At 27.2% G+C, this 16,884-nt stretch overlaps 1 protein-coding gene across 4 annotated transcripts in view; it reads left to right on the top strand.

The window, feature by feature from the left end:
* The window catches only part of LOC135922148 (uncharacterized), a 90,938-nt gene that overhangs the window by 55,629 nt on the left and 18,425 nt on the right, over positions 1–16,884 (top strand). For 3 of the 4 annotated variants that reach the window (XM_065456567.1, XM_065456569.1, XM_065456566.1), the window contains 3 exons: positions 13,542–13,657; positions 15,422–15,542; positions 16,022–16,558. In XM_065456567.1, coding sequence (XP_065312639.1) covers positions 13,542–13,657; positions 15,422–15,542; positions 16,022–16,558 — 774 coding nt within the window. Of the gene's footprint in view, positions 1–13,454; positions 13,491–13,541; positions 13,658–15,421; positions 15,543–16,021; positions 16,559–16,884 lie in introns of those variants that run through there. The other variant, XM_065456568.1, reaches the window with a different exon arrangement.

Here is a 16,884-nt window from a genome sequence, read left to right on the forward strand (position 1 = left end):
CACATTTTATAAAAATTCATACATAATAATTTTTATTATTAAAATATATTATAAATATGAAGATAATATACAAAATTATAAATATGAAAATAATATACAAAATTATAAATATGAAGGGAAAATTTCATTTTAAATTCAAAAATTTGTTTCGTATTGACATATCATTTAATATATCTTGTGTGTTTGCCACTAAATCCTAAGATATAGATTATTATATAGTTTTAATTTAATGTTATAATACTTGTGATGATACATTTAACATATCTTGGATGTTTGGCTCATAATCCTAAAATATAGATTCAGGAGCGTACGCAGGAATTTGGTCTGAGGGGGGGATAATAAAATTTTTTAAGAAATATTGTTTTTTAAAAATATCAAGCATAAATTTATTAGGACTAATAACTATTTCTAATACACAATTTTAAATTTATGTGAATTATAAAAAAGTTATATGTAAAGAATCACTTAAATGACCCAAAATAGAAATTTGATTTTTTTGAGCCTTTACACAAAAAATTTCTTAAAAATAATTGCATTTTGTTTGTTATATATTTACAAAAATCCAATCTTCGTTGTGATTGAGCTAATTTTTCAATTATCTCATCCTTGCTTGTCGTCAAATGCCTATGAATATTCAAAATATCCAAACCTTTCCATCTACTTTCAGATGTTGTACTTCTTGGTATGTTTTTCAGAGACCTGTAGGCCCGGCCCCCGGGCTGGACAGTATTTTAATTTTTTTAAAAAACACCCAAGCCGGGCCTGAATTATTTTAAAAAAACACCCAATCCGGGCTGTATTTTTTAAAACAGCCTATATTTGAAATCGTTATTATTAGCTATAAAAATCAAAAATAAATAAAATTTATTTTAAAAAAATCCGAGCCGGGCCTGAAAATTTTATTTTAAAAAAAGCCGGGCCGGGCCTGAAAATTTTTTTTAAAAAAACCCAGGCCAGGCCGTAAAAAATCTTTAAAAAAATCCGGGCCATGCCCTGCAAATGGTACTTCTGCAGGCCTCTGTTATACTTCTTAAAAAAGAGAATGTTCTCTCATTAGTTTACTAATGGGGAGAGTTTATAAACCCTTTTAATACATTGGGAATTTAATCTAAATAGTGTTTGAAATAATGCAGAGCATCCATAGCATTTTGGGACTATATCAACCATAGTTAATCTTATAAACATAGTTATTCAGCTAGTAAGGCATCATAAGATACTTAAACATCTTCATAATAAAAATCTAACAAATATTTTTTTTTTCCATCATCATTTGAAAAAGGTTGGGAAGGCTTTTGTGGAAGTAATATTTGCAGATTTGTAAGTGCTGCATGATGAATTAAAAATTCATTTATTTGGGTTTTAAATGTATCTGTATTTAAGATATACTCTTCTACTGATCCTATATTAATGTTTTAACGATGAGCTTGCCTTGCTATAAGTCGAGGGAGACAAATATTAAACACGTATAGCTCTGCTTTTGACTCAACAATAAAATATGAAATTCTTCATCAACTTTTAGCCCTAATTTCCTTGAGTTCTGATAAAATGCTCTCCGCTATTCTCATCTTCTTAATCAAGTCAATATCATGTTTTTGAAAAGTAATATTTAAAATAGTTGTTAAATAATACATTCTAATGAGAAATAAAATTTGGAATAAGCATTGAATAATTTTCTTGCTTCTGAGGAAATATTTTTTTCAGGTCATTGTGATATTTCAGTAATAGAATTAATAATCGGCTCTTCTAACTCCATAAAAGCTGTTACTGCTTGATGGCGGACACTATCTCGTTGGACAAGGTTGCAATTTCTTTCTCCCTGTTGGACAATTTCAGAAATAATTATTATTTGACTAGAAATTTAGATAAATAATACACCACTAAAATTTGAAAATAATAGGTAAATTACGCCAAGGAAAACTTGAAATCGAAATTAATTGATAAAATAACTTAGTAGATAAATGTGATAAATAAATGTAATTAAATATATATATGAGATAGGAATAAATATTAACAAATATAAATTAATATAAACAATAATAAATATATCCGGCATCTACATTTTTTGGCTTTGGGGGGATTTGTCTCCCTGCCCTCCCCCGCTGCGTACGCCAATGTATAAATTACTATATAGTTCTAATTTCATGTTATAATACATATAGAGATATTTGTACATTAATATCTTCCTTAGATTTATTCAAACTGAAACTTGCTTCGGTATGCTTACATATATCCTCCACATTTTCTTTTAGCTAGTAAAAATCTTCAACAAATTTAAGGTGCTTGCTGTTCATCATAGCAGCACCTGAACCTAAAATATAAAATAATATTTATATCTTCCCATTTGACTTTACTTGCAGCTGTATCTCTATATTTAAGGTCACTATTACACCACAAAGTTCTTATATTTTCCATTAATTGAAATTAGCTCGCCATTTTTATTCACGCAATTTGCAAAAGTTTAATGATAAAAAGATTAAAGTTTTACTAATCTTAAAATTTTTAATAATCATGTAATTTGCGCAAAATCGAAAATATCATTTAGGCCAACATTTTAATTTTCTATTAAAAATGGCTTATATTTTTTTATTCGCGCAAATTGCGCTATGCAATTTTTTGATATTTAAAACATAGCCTAATGTAAAATATATATACATAAAATAAAAAAAAAAGGAAAGTAAAAAGATTGAATCGGATCGGTTTTTGCAGGTATCAGTCCGATCCTATATTTTTGAAAAACGCTAAATATCGGTGCCGATCCGATTTTAATCTCGGCCACTAGTAATAATTGTAGTGGCAAGAATTGCCATTTTTAACGAATTAATTATAAAACGCTTATCGGCTCCGTTTTGAGTCTGATTCCAAGAATCGTATATATCTCTACTCAATAGAACCATTATCTATAACACCAGATTGGGATTGGCATACCTTCTTGATTAAAAATCTTATTTTTTATCGATATTTGATAGCACCCAAAGAGTGCTTTAAAGAATGTAAGAATTTCATGCAGCTTTATCTTCATTAAATGGAAATTGATGAATGAAAGTTAAGGTTTATGTGAATATGGAAAACTTAATAACAATTGCCCTTAAATGTTAAAATTCTATAAGCAGGCAGGTCACACTGTGTCCGATTATATGTTTAATTCTAACTAGGGCTGTGCCGATATTAAATATCTGATCGGATCGGTACCGATATTTAGCGTTTTCCGAAAATATCGGATCAGGCCGATATCTGTAAAAACCCGATCCGATCTTTTTACTTTTTTTTTAGTTATTTTATGTTATGTATATTTATTTTACATTATTATAATATTTTCTAAATAATTTTTTAAAATTTTATTTCTTTTTTAAAATAGATTTATAGTATTTTAAAAGTTTTTTTTTATAAAAATAGAAATGAACACCCAAAGTTTTATTTATACTTTAAATAAAAGAATTTTTTTAAATATGGTATCTGAATTATGGAAATATTTTACAAAAGACAAAGATAATTTTGCAAATTGTGTTATCTGCGGAATCATCTGAGTCTGCCTTCAGTACGTAGAAGCTTATTCCTTCTGGAGGCTCTCATATTTATTAAAAAAATCTAATATATTATTATTTTATATATTAAATATTACAATTTTATAATTCATACCAACATAAAATGGATTGTAGAAATAAAAATTTAATTAAATTCATAATTCGATTTTTTGCATAATTTCTTAATTACATTTGGTTCAAACGGGGGTGATTAAAAATCAATATAAATATCGGATCGGTATCGGATCATTTTTTAAGCAATATCGGATCGGATCGGTAAAAAATATGTGGATCGGCACAGCCCTAATTCTAACATAATTTTATTATGTAATATGCTTTCATCCCCACGCTATTTTAATAAATTCTAGATGCTTTTTGAAAAGAGTTTGGAACCTGGACGAAGGGTTATGGTTCTGGTTCTGGATAATTTTAAAAAGATGGTTCCTAAAATTTTAAAATGGGGATCCGGTCTTAAATTTGGCTTGGTTTTGAAGGTTTCAGGATCTGATCCCAAACTCGTAACCAAAGCATATTTAAACAATAAATAGACACTCTCAATATTATATTTCTGGATAAAATATTGAGTTCGCCATTTCAAAAACCCTTTTAACAACAATAATTATTTCCATACATGATTTCCATCAAGTTTTTGGATCGCAAATAGCTCCATATTAATTAAATAATTCATTACTGGTGTGCTGAAAGATTTTTTATACCTAAAATTATATGATCTAAAACTACACAATAAATATGTCTATATTATTCATTAACTGACCAGAAATGATGGTACAGATATTTTTTCTACAACTTTAAAATGTACTCCTCTAAAGTTAATTCCTTTGCCTTTAAATTAACTTTATCCAAAACTTATCGTAACTATCATCTTGTCATATTGCATCTGGAATTTTGATCAAAATTTATATTTAATATTTTGAAAAAGTAATAAGAATAACTTTTGATTTCAGCATTTAGGCTGTGTCCTGGTTCAACTTATAACAATAAAAAGGAAGCTATTATGCCACTCATTTAAATATTAAACAAAGATTGTACAATATCAATATAGTAAACCATAGCCAATTTATTTTTAAATTTAGAAATAAATGCTCGAAAGCTATGGAATAATCTGAAAATTCAATTTTATAAAGAAAAGAGGAAGGGAAAACTGGTGCTGAGGCCATTAAACTTTGGAGACATTTTGAGAAAATTTTTTTTTTATTCCTTTTATATCTAACAACGATACGATAATATTTTAACAAAGAAAATGTTTCTCCATTATAATCGTCATGGAGAAATTAGTTTATAGTCAAATACAAGACTTCCCAATATCTGTGACTGTGACAAATAAAAATATTAGCCAAAAAAGAACCATTAAATCTTTTTTATAACAGTTCATAGATTACGAAAAAGGAAGAAATAAAAATATTCTTATGCAAGCTCATTTTATAAATTTTCTAAAATTTAATATCCTTAATAAGGTTCAATCATGTCATATAGACAAGCTTGAATAATTTGATGAAAATAATATGAATAATTATATTTCAAACCAAAATATTATATTTGATTTCATTTATTTTAGAATATATTTTCTTAATTCCACCCTTTTATATATAATTGATTGCAATATAATTTTATATAATGGCAAAACATTTAACTATATGTAATATATAAATTACTTTAATTTATACCTATTTTATCAATTAATTAATTATTTTTTAAATAAGTATAAATTTTTTTAATTTGTAAAATTAGAAGTTGAGCAAAAAAAGAGAAATCTATCTTAGTTAATGATATAATTGTGTATTTCCCTAAATGGCTTAAAATATTAGAATTATATTTAGAAATTATAAATAAAAATAATCACTTTAATTTAATTGATATTAAAATCTATCTTTGAAAATATTGAAACATAATTAAATGAAAATATATAAATTTTCCAAACAAGATTTGAACCCCAGACCTCGGATTACTAGGGCAAACATCAATAATAATGGAATAGATGCTAAAAAATAGTGGTTTTAATTTATTTGTATATGTTATAGGTTAATCAAACGATATTGATTTAATTTACTTATACCAGGATGTGGTATTGTAGACAATTTTACATTAAAATAAACACAATTAACTAAGCTGTATAACATTTTTATTCTATAAAAATATTCTATTTTATTATTCAATTTTCACCCTATTTAGTTCCAAAACAAAAATTGTGAACAAATAGGACGCATTCAAAAAAAAATGACTGTTCAATGGCTATTAGGCCTATTTTTAAAAAAAAACTTATACACATTTAAAACAAGCCAAAATAGGGTATCCTTAGTTCAAAAGCTGTTTAGCTAGCACAGCAATAAGTATCAAAAATGTGCCCACCCTTAAAACTTCTACTCTCAAATATTGTTATCATTTTAAGAAATAAAAATTATTTAAAAACTTTATTTGGTGTAATAAATATTTTGCTCATGTATCAACTTCATTACGAAATGCATATTTCTAGAAGTTTGTTGATTATTTTATAATTCCTTTCTATTTATTTTAGCGATATTGTTCTCATACATCCGTGTTTAGGGCATAGTGGCCTTAAGAAAGATACAACTATCATTTTGATGGAACAGAATCTCCAACAAAAGATAATTAATCTTTCATTAATACTATAAAATCGTTCAATGAATCTTGTACCACATGATTTAATGTACTAAACCAGATATCTTTCTACTAAGTTAGGGCTCCACCATAACTTTGATTTGAGATGGTATATAATGATTCACCTATTTTTTTATGAAGACCCATCGAGAGAGGAGAGGCGTAAAAAAATAATATAATAATTAATGTTTTTTTTATTTCATTTTTGAATGTATAATAATTCATTTATAGAAATTTGTCAACGGGGACAAAAGCCCTATCACCCTATAAAGTCGGCGCCTATGTGTCTAACACTAATATTATGATCCCTTAATTGGGTTGAGTATAATACCCTTATACCGCATACTAAATACATTTGGCCTAAAATAATTAATAAGAATAAAAGCATAAATTTGACTTCGGTAAACGAATATGTATTTACACTTTCACAATCAATGTTAATTTAATTATTTTTAAAGTCAGTGATTTCGTTTCAATAAAAATTAAATATTTGACATGAAAAATAAATTATGTGATTGGGATTTGAACTTCCAACCTTTAAATTGTAAGTTAGAAGGTATATAATTTATTTAGAAGATTACGATTTAATTTGTATATTATATCATAGATTTGCAGAAGTCGAATTTTTAAGTAGAGCCGTTTTAATTTTTAAACCCTGTCCGGAATTTTTTGAAAAATATTTCGATTTTTTAATTTTGGAGTCCCATCTGGATTTTTATAATTTTATGGTCAGGCGCGTAGTTTTAAATTGAAAATATAAATGTTAAATGATTACTTTCCGATTAATTGATCTCAGCCCGGATTTTGTAGAAAAATAATTTGGTCAGGTCCGTGTTTGTAATGATATTTATTTTTAAACCCTATCAAGATTTTAAAAATAATCATTTTATGGCCTGAACCGGGTACACAGTCTGTTACATATTGAGAATTTTACTCTACTGATCATAGCTTAAAATGTATAATATCATCGAAGTCATTATGGTTTCCTTGTCGGAATAGTGCTCAACAAACGTTCAAAGGTTTTACCCTTATCGGTCATCATTTATTACATAATATTAGGTTCAGATTCCCTACTTAAAATTTTTGCTTGATGTATATTAATAGTATATGCATTCGAAAAATTTATAAGGTGTTTTTCATACCCTAAAGATATATTTAAATATTTATTTCAAAGAAATATAAATTCATTTTTTATTCATCGAATCCTGAATTTTGTTATATTTTACTATTTCACCTTTTTTTTATATAAAATATTAATCTAATATTTTAAAAAATTTGTCCATATATGAATTTTATTTGAAATTTTTTAGATTATTAGCAATCATTTATTTGAAATAAATAGCGCTCACGATTGATATATAGCTTTTACGAAACTTGAAGTGAATTTTTTTTATTATAAAACTATATGTAGAACTTGTCTTCTCATTCCCTGGAGTTAAAAAATTTATTGGATCACATGAATTAAACATCTTTGTATGCAGTTATTAAAGTATTATAAGGAATACTTCCTTTCATTTATGAATCGAGTGTAATAATTTTCTATACTTTTGTAAGAAATTTAACATCTTAACAACTTTTATCAAGTTCAATATTCATTACTTCAATCAGGAAATAGGAACTACAATATTACATTTTGGTATCTAATATACAAATACAGGAAAACGAAGTAATACATCCATTCTAAGATTTTCACATTCATATATTTTTGCTTATTTCCAAATGGGTAAAGTGAATGATTATAGGTTAAATATATAAATAAGTGGCATTTTTATTTTAGCCAGGTAACTTAAAAAAACTATTCAGTGTTAATTATTTATCCTGCAAATTTAATTATTACAGAAACTTTAATATATAAAGCATTTCACTCTATTTATCCATTGTTAAATAAAAATTTTCATCCGAATTCAATAGATCTTGACAAAAATCTTTTAATGGAACAAGCCTTTCTAGCATTAGGTAGGTCACATAGTAATTCAAAATTGGTTTAGAAGTGTAGGATTTTTAGTTTTTTTATAAATAAGTCTGTCCTTAAAACACCTTCAATAACAAGTTGGAAAGTTATAAATTTAAAAATGTGTGCGTTTAAATTTGTATTGCAGGAAATATAAGAAAAATAACTTAGTGATTGATGTAAAACCTTAAAAATAACTACTTTAACGATTTTAAATAAAATATTAATAACAAATTATTATGAAGTAAGAAATTATTTAATCCAAGCCGAGCCCGTTTTATAATTAATATTTTATATGTTCTGGAATCATTGGAACGGATTTGTTGTTGTATTTTACCGAAAACGGGGGAAGGGGGGGGGGGGGGTTGTGATCAATTGCCTCCTAGTTTTTTTTGAATATAATTATAAAATTTTTTCACCCATGATAAATATTTGGGCTTGCCCTGATTTCTTTGTTAGTGGCATCAATCTCTCATTCCCAAAGGAAGGCAATATACCCGGCGTAAAATGGTTAACTTAATGTGCCATTTTATTATTTTTCATTTATGATCAAAATTCATATACATATTATAAAATACTAACATATCGTATCACATCATTACCTCAAACTTTTTCCGTGAAATGCATTATCGGGAATGTTGATTACCGCATAAAGATATTATAGCGAATGCATTACCGCGAATGCATCATAGCGAAAACAGTATCGCGAATGCATTACCGCAAATGCATTATAGCGTGATGTATTACCGCGAATGCATCATAGTGAATGTATTAGCGTGAATGCATTAACGCGAAATTATTATCGCGAATGCATTATCGCGTATGCAATAGTGATTTACATTTGACAAATGGTTGATATAATTATTAGAAGTAATAAAATTTTTTGCTACTTATCCACTTACCTTCTAATGAGGAGTTCATCATTAATATGTTTTTATTTTTTAAATATATCGGAAACCATAAATTTGTCACCTTTTGGAAGTTCCTAGCCTATAATATATTTCCACCGGATCTCTATTTCTCTAAGGAAATTATTTAGAGTCTAATTATATTGTAACTCATTTATCAAGTTCAGACCTTTTTCAAAAAACCAGAGAACCAGCTTAATTGAGGTTTCTATATTTATTTAACGTAGCGATTTTAAATTTTTATAACTCTAAAACACGTCTCTTGCTATTTATGAAATATCATATTTTATTAAAAAATATATGGAATTTAGTATTCTCAATTTTTTTTTTAATTATTAGATGTCGTTATTTATAAAATTTGAAATACTAATTAGTGATCTGCATCCGGCCTAATTTTCCAAGCCCGGCCCGAAATTATTTTTAAAAAAGTTTTGCCGGCCCGGCCCGAACCCAAAAGTATTTTTTAAAAACACTACCGACCCGGCCTGGCCCAAATTTATATAAATATAGAAATTAATTTTTATAATTACTCAAAATAAAAGACATATGTTATATGTCGTTTAGTTTCAATAAATAAAATCAAATATTTTTTAGATATATTTTAAAAAAATTCCAAGATCCGACCCGACCCAGCCCGAATTTTTTTTAGAAATATTAGGCTCGGCCCGAACCCAATTATTTTTTCGGGCCTAACTTTGCAGATCTCTAATACTAATATTTGACAAGAAATAACTTAAAACTCCCATTTATTTTTATTTATTTAAAAATGAGCTAGACGTGTTCCCATTATGTTGATCAATAGCCGGACGCTCGCTTTTTTTTCAATTTTTTTTCATAATTATTAATTAAAATGCAAAACAAGCATACTTTGAGATCCATAAAATTATAAAATTAAACTATCCTTTTTTTTTCTTGTATAACATCTAACAATAAATGCCAATTTGATTATTTCTTGCTAAATTAAGGGCAATATTTTACCAATTTTTCTTTTAAGTTTGTAAGATTCAAAAGGTTGTAGCCTATTACTTAATTTTTTGGTATATGGAACCTGTATTTTGAGGTCTCTTTAAAACTTGTTGAACTGGGCTAATATTTTTCCTACATAATTCAGGAATTAAACTTCATTCCAATTTTTCTTTTCATGGCACAATTTTATTGTTTTTAATCACATAACTAGAAAAAAAAGACTTGGCAGGAAGCATGAACATAACAAAAATCAATTAAGGAAATCATTATTCTATTGTTTTTTCCAATTCCTGAGTCACAATAGTCGCTATTTCATCATCATAGATTACATGAATTCTGAAATGTATAACCATTCAATTCGACAATTTACCTATGATGCTGAATATTGTTTCTTATCTTGTGATAAGCTTTAGCCTTGTCAATATTAAGCAATAAGAGAACTTTGTGCAAATTTATTGTCAAAATATGCTTAGAGGACTAATTATCTGTTTGACTCAATGTTTTAAATAAGATTTTTTTTAGCGCCTCACAAATTTAATTTATTTCAGTCAAAGCTCCATCCAAAATCTTTATTTTAGCCTAGCCATTATTTTAAATTTTAGGCCTGCCCTGTCCTAAATAAATTAAACGCATATTTAAACAATCAATTATTATAAAAATTTAATTCCTTTCCCCAATCCGAAAGAAATCTGTTTTATTGCTTTAAATTTTTTTTATATATTTAGAGTCAAAAAAATCAAAAGCCTTAGCCCTATTTTAAAATGTTTTTAGACCCAAGCCCGACTTTAGTTTAATTTCCAGATTCAACTAAATCTGTATAAAGACCGATAAATATAAAATTGTAATTTCCATCAAACTCTATTCCCGATATTGCAACTGATGTAATCCATTTAGAATAATGTATTCGCGATATTGCATTCGCTATAATATTTACGCGATGCATTCGCGATAATGCTTTCGCGGTAATTCATTCGCTGTAATGTATTCGCTATAATACATTCGCGATAACACTTTCGCGGTATTACATAGCGCTAATGCATTTGCTATAATATTATTCGCTATAATGCATTCGCGATAATGCATTCACTATAATATTATTTCGCGCTAAAATTTTGCAGTATTGACATGTAACCCAAATCTAGGGTAAGAATAGACATTCTTTTTATTTAACAAAATTAAATCATGAAGGTATTATCCTTATCATTGAGTTGGCATTTTATCAAAGTGGAAATATCATCATTAATAAATGTGATGCGTGTAGATTAGAGGTCGGCGCGTGCCAACCCGCACTGGTTTTTAAAATTTTTAATTTTGTACAAGTTGTTTTGACCGCCCCATAATTAGTCAGAAAAATATTGCCTAAGCCCAAGAGATTTCGATAATACATGTATAAACATTTTTTCCTTCTATGAGCAAAATCTTCAGGCTTGCGTAATATTTTTCTGGATGAAGTATTGAGTTAGCCGTTTTTAAAAATAAGCTCAAAACGAGCCGTTTAACAACACTACCCATAATAATTTTTTGGAAAGGAAAAAGACATAAATTTGCCTAATTCTACATTTGATTTTTTTTCTAACTTCAGACCCGAACCTTAAAAATATTTCTCATAAATTTATCGAACTATACGCAAATATTTTTGGCCACCGGGCCAGACCACGCCGACCTATATTGTGGATATCATCATTACTATTTATGAAGCATAGATCCCTAACATTATTAGTCTGTTAGATTAACCGACTGTAACTAACTTTGGCATGAATAAATATATTGAGTTAAATGATAAATCAATTATATACGGAAAGTCACCGCCCTGGGAAGTTCATCCTTTATTACTTTAGATATCATCGACATGAAATCGTCTGCCCAAATTGTTCCGAATCTATATATATTTGCCCTGTTTAATGATTATGGAAGGAAAAGTCATGACAATTATCCTATTCAATTGTTACAATAGAACAGTGTCTTGGATGATTATAAAATTAACACTTTATTCTCTGGATACCTCTAAATTTTTAAAATATATTAATTAACTTTCTATAGGGAAAATGAAGGTATATATTGGCATACGGCTCCAATGGCAAGGTTGATTCGGTGTTATTGAACGGTTTTTCATCAACATTCTAGATATTATTGAATTCTAATTTATATTTACTTAATAAGCTTGATGAATTCTCGAAAATAATTTATTTCGATTTGAATCCCATATGTTCAAGCTAGACTCATACATAGAAATATATTTATAAACATTTGGGAATCGCATCCTTAGGCAAGCCAGCTATTTATGGTCAATTTAAAAGAATTTACAATCCTATCATAAAAAATTAAATACCGAGCTAGCCAAATTTTTTAAACAAATTTAAATTGTACTAATTAACCAATTGAAAATTGCATAATGGATCATTTAAATTTCATTCGCTTCTCTTTGAAATTCAATCCCGGCTTGAAATTAAATTAAAGCTGGCCCGAGACCGTTACAGTCAGGTCTTATATTTTATTTGCCTATCAGGAATGAGGAGGGGGAAGCTATGTAAGGAGGATTATAGAAAAAAGTGTAAATATTCATATTCGTTTAAATCGATAAAACTATGATTGGCGAGGGTATTCCAAAATTTAGAAAAAATTAATCAACTAGCCAATCTACGATCCGGGATCTATTTTTCCGGGTGGTAAAAATATAATATTCTTCTTAATATTATATATACCTTTTAAATTATTTAATTGATGTTCATAATAGCATCCGGTCATCAAAGATTTCTTTCTTCAAGCATGCTCAAATATAAAATATCTTATTATGAAAAACACTCTTTCACGAGATCAAAGCAAATATTAGATATTTATAGATGTATACATTTTATAATCTACTCTAGATTCTGACCAAATTAGATATTTTTCTTAAATTTATATAGATTTTTGTAAAACCCTTGAATTTGATTTGTTGTAAAAAAATTTTTTATAAAAATGATATCAGATCTGAAAATATGATATTCGCCAATATTGTCACCGATCAGTATCGATATTCAATCCACATATTATTTTCTCATTATTAAATAACGGGAGTTCGATCATGTAATACGTAAATATTGTTTTGTACTTGCAGAATTAAGAGAGTATCGTTTAGTTAACAACCGCATAGTATAATATGTTTCCATAATTTTTGTTTAAAAATATTTTAATATTGTAATTGTATATGTAATATGAAGCTTTTACATTACACATGTTGTTAACTTATCTAAAAACAAAAAAATTAATTGTTTTTTCGTAAAATATTTATTTTTGTTCCTCTTAAATTATATAAATAGAATTTTTTTAATCTTTAACCATTATATTTAGATCTCTTATATAGTCAATCTTTCATGATTAATCATTATAAACAGTGTTCGTAAAGAAAATTCTTTAGGCAGGAATTGTAATATTCACATATAAATACATACTTTTTTAAAAATTGTTGGAAAAACTTAAATATAATATCTATTTCTCAGTAGTTTAAATTTCAGGCGGGAATCGAAAGTATTTTATTCATAAAAAAAATAAATATTATTTTGAACTTTTTTACTGCAGGGGATAGTAACAACAATTTGAGAGAATTGAATGCAATCGCCTTGAGCAATAATGAAAAAACATCAGCTCTTAATCAAAATTCTGGCTCATCTATAATGATAGATAATAGGATGATGGTATGGCTCATTTACACATAATATTATATATTTATGCTATTTATTAAAATTATTATGAAAGGATAAAAGTTGTGTAATTAAAATTCCTTGCTTTAACTTTGAGACTTTATAAATTTAATTTAAATAGTTTAGATTTTTTTTTTTCAAATCTTAAATTTAATTGTTTTGGATTTTAACCTTTATTTAAGAATATTTAAATTAAAGTAAAAATATAAATATAAATCAGTATATGGAAATCTTTTTTTATATCACACTTAAAATTATTATATAACTTAACTTTAATTTATTAATAACATAAATTTCAGACAAACGGTTAAGTCTAAATATCAAGTTTTTATCAGAATTAAATAGATTAATGCTATAAAATCAAGTCAGAATTATAGGAATAGGTGTATGGAACTCCTCAGCCCGACACTTGGACTTGGAAGGGTTCGTCTGGTTTTCGGTCGGACATAATATTACATTTTTTGGATGGACTAACCTGATTTATTTTTTAAAATAATTTTTCATTAAAATTCAAGAAATGAATTTTGTAATATTTGATTTACCAGAATTAAGAAAAAAAAATTATTATTCTCTCTTCTTTCATTGGTTACATATAGTCATGCCATGTAATCGCTCACATCTCAATCCACTTCAATTATGAAAAGCTTTTATAGAAGAGATTATGTATTTTATAGTTAGATTTAAAAGAAATTTTATCTAGTTAGCTTTTAGATTACCTGAAATAATATTGTTCAAAGATACAGGAAACTGCCATTTTTACCTCTTTCTGGTATTAAAGAAGTTGTTATTTATTAAAAGATAAATGAATATTAGATTTTTTATATTTAACTAAGTCAGGAATTAGTTATTAGAAGGAAAATAAATTAACTTTTTTATTATTTAAGTTATTTAGTTCATTATTAAGTATAAAATTAAATTTTAAAAGCACTAGGACCTGCAAATTTTTTTATTTACCATTTAAGTAATATTTTGCAATTATTAGCTATCTGCTTTTTCCTATTGCAAATACTTAAAAATATATACGACTATATATATATGTTTGATATCAAGAAGAGGCAAAAATGGTTGATTTTGCGCTGTTGACACCTTTTATTTTATATAATATGAGGGCTAACAAGAATTTTTATTTTTGTACTAACTATGACACCTATTATTTTATTTTATATAATATAATATGAGCTAAGAATTTCATTTCTGTTCCAACTATAACACATATAACCTTCATACTAAATTGTATCAAAATTGAATTTATTTGCTTATTTGACATGATTACCCAATAAGAACTATAAATGCCCTTTGAATTTTAAGAGTTAAGTTTATCATTTTTGACAACTGAATAAGTTCTCAGAATTCAGAAATACTTTTATCTTTTCAAATACTTTATTTTTCCCTACATTTTTGATAGTTTAAATAATATTGCCGCAAATAACACAAAGATCCCCCCCCCCTCCTCCTATAGCACAGTGACCCCCACCCCCGCAAAAAACAAAATACTTCCTAGCTTCTACTCATAATTTGAGAGCTAAGAGACCCCTGAATTTGTAAAAATTTGGGTTAGGCCTCCCCGAATCGCATATTGTGTGGAGGTTATTTACGCCTTTGATCACAGCGTTTGATATTTAATTTTAAATAACTAAAACCGGTCTTTAAACAAGTCAGATACAAAACCGCAAAACACCGTTTATCTTGTTACATAATTTTGTTTGATTTATGCCCTATCACTTAATATACTAAAAAAAATACCTTTTACGAATAAAGCCTAACCATTTTTATCCGATTTTCTCAACTTTCAATGAGAACAATGTGGGAACTGACCCAAGAATGTATATGGTCATGCCAAACGCAATGTATACAAATAATTCCATTACATCTAATATAGGTTTATAATTTTATTCTGTACTATAATATTTCTATCATTATATTACTATTTTGTCCATGTACAATTTTTTATAATAAAATATATAAGATGATCAAATCACCTACCACCTAGTATTATTTTAGCTGGATTACTGTAAAATCTAAACTATTGTACATATATTCCATAAAGTGGCCATTTTTATTTTGGAAGTGATCATTTATAAATCTAAATATATCCTGGTAAGTGAATGTTAATTTCCAGTAGGGACCATGGTGATCGTGATTTAATTAACTATTATATGGTGAATTGGCCTAAGATCGAACTAATTATAATTTTAATTCTTATTGTTTACCCCTTAAAAATGTTGGATATAACAATATTTTTGTTTATAATTTTCCCCATTAAGTTAAAAATTGTATACGGTTGAAAACAGAATTGTGAATAGAATTGTGAATGTGAGCTATTTTTTATCCGTGAATTTTTTCTTAATAATTTTATAGAACACGACAAAAAAATTCATACCAAATTGATCAACCCCTGTATTGATACCTTTGAGCTCTCAAAACCTTCATCTCCTGCCACCTCGATTGATTCATCAACTTCCTCCCTCCGATCCTTACGCAACCCTCATTCAAACGATTATGAAAATAGCCATCCTAATTTGAATCATTGCGCGAATAGCAAGGCAAATTATAACAGCACCAAAATAGAATATGGTATCGGGATTAACGAGTGCCCTTTGATTCGGTCTCTTAATTGTTATCCTGAGGAAGCCAGTCAATTTTTACCTAACAACAATCAAAATATTGATATATCGCTCAACGAAGAATCTATCTCACGAAATGAAGTGTCTATCTCAGCTAGTAGCAACAACGTTACAGAGACTCAATCCAATAAACATCACGAAAATTTACATGTCTGTCAAAACTTCTCCGATAGGGGGGAAACTATTAAAAACATTCATTCCGAAATTAGCGTGACATCTGGTGAAGTGACTCCTATCAATATTGTCATTGATAATTCATCTCCCGATTTAGGTTTTTATAAAATCTATAGGGATGTACCGATATTTTTTATCGAATCTATTAAATATCGGTTAAGGGCCGATATTATAAAATTTCCTGATCCTATAAAATGGCGTCTTAATTTAAAAAAAATTTATTTCAAATTTCCTAATATATTTATTTATTGTTTATTATTTAAATTAATTAATATTATTATATAAATAAGTAATTTATCTATACTTTTAGATCCATGAATATAAATTATAACGGATCATATAATATATTTATATGACTTATGTTATAGTTAAATTATAGATACTGATGAGTAGATGTATGAATTAAAAATTATAACGTTTAGT

The sequence above is a fragment of the Gordionus sp. m RMFG-2023 genome, chromosome 1 (assembly GCF_954871325.1).
Source record: "Gordionus sp. m RMFG-2023 chromosome 1, tfGorSpeb1-WG-v2, whole genome shotgun sequence".
In the NCBI taxonomy this organism is placed as follows: domain Eukaryota; kingdom Metazoa; phylum Nematomorpha; class Gordioida; order Chordodea; family Parachordodidae; genus Gordionus; species Gordionus sp. m RMFG-2023.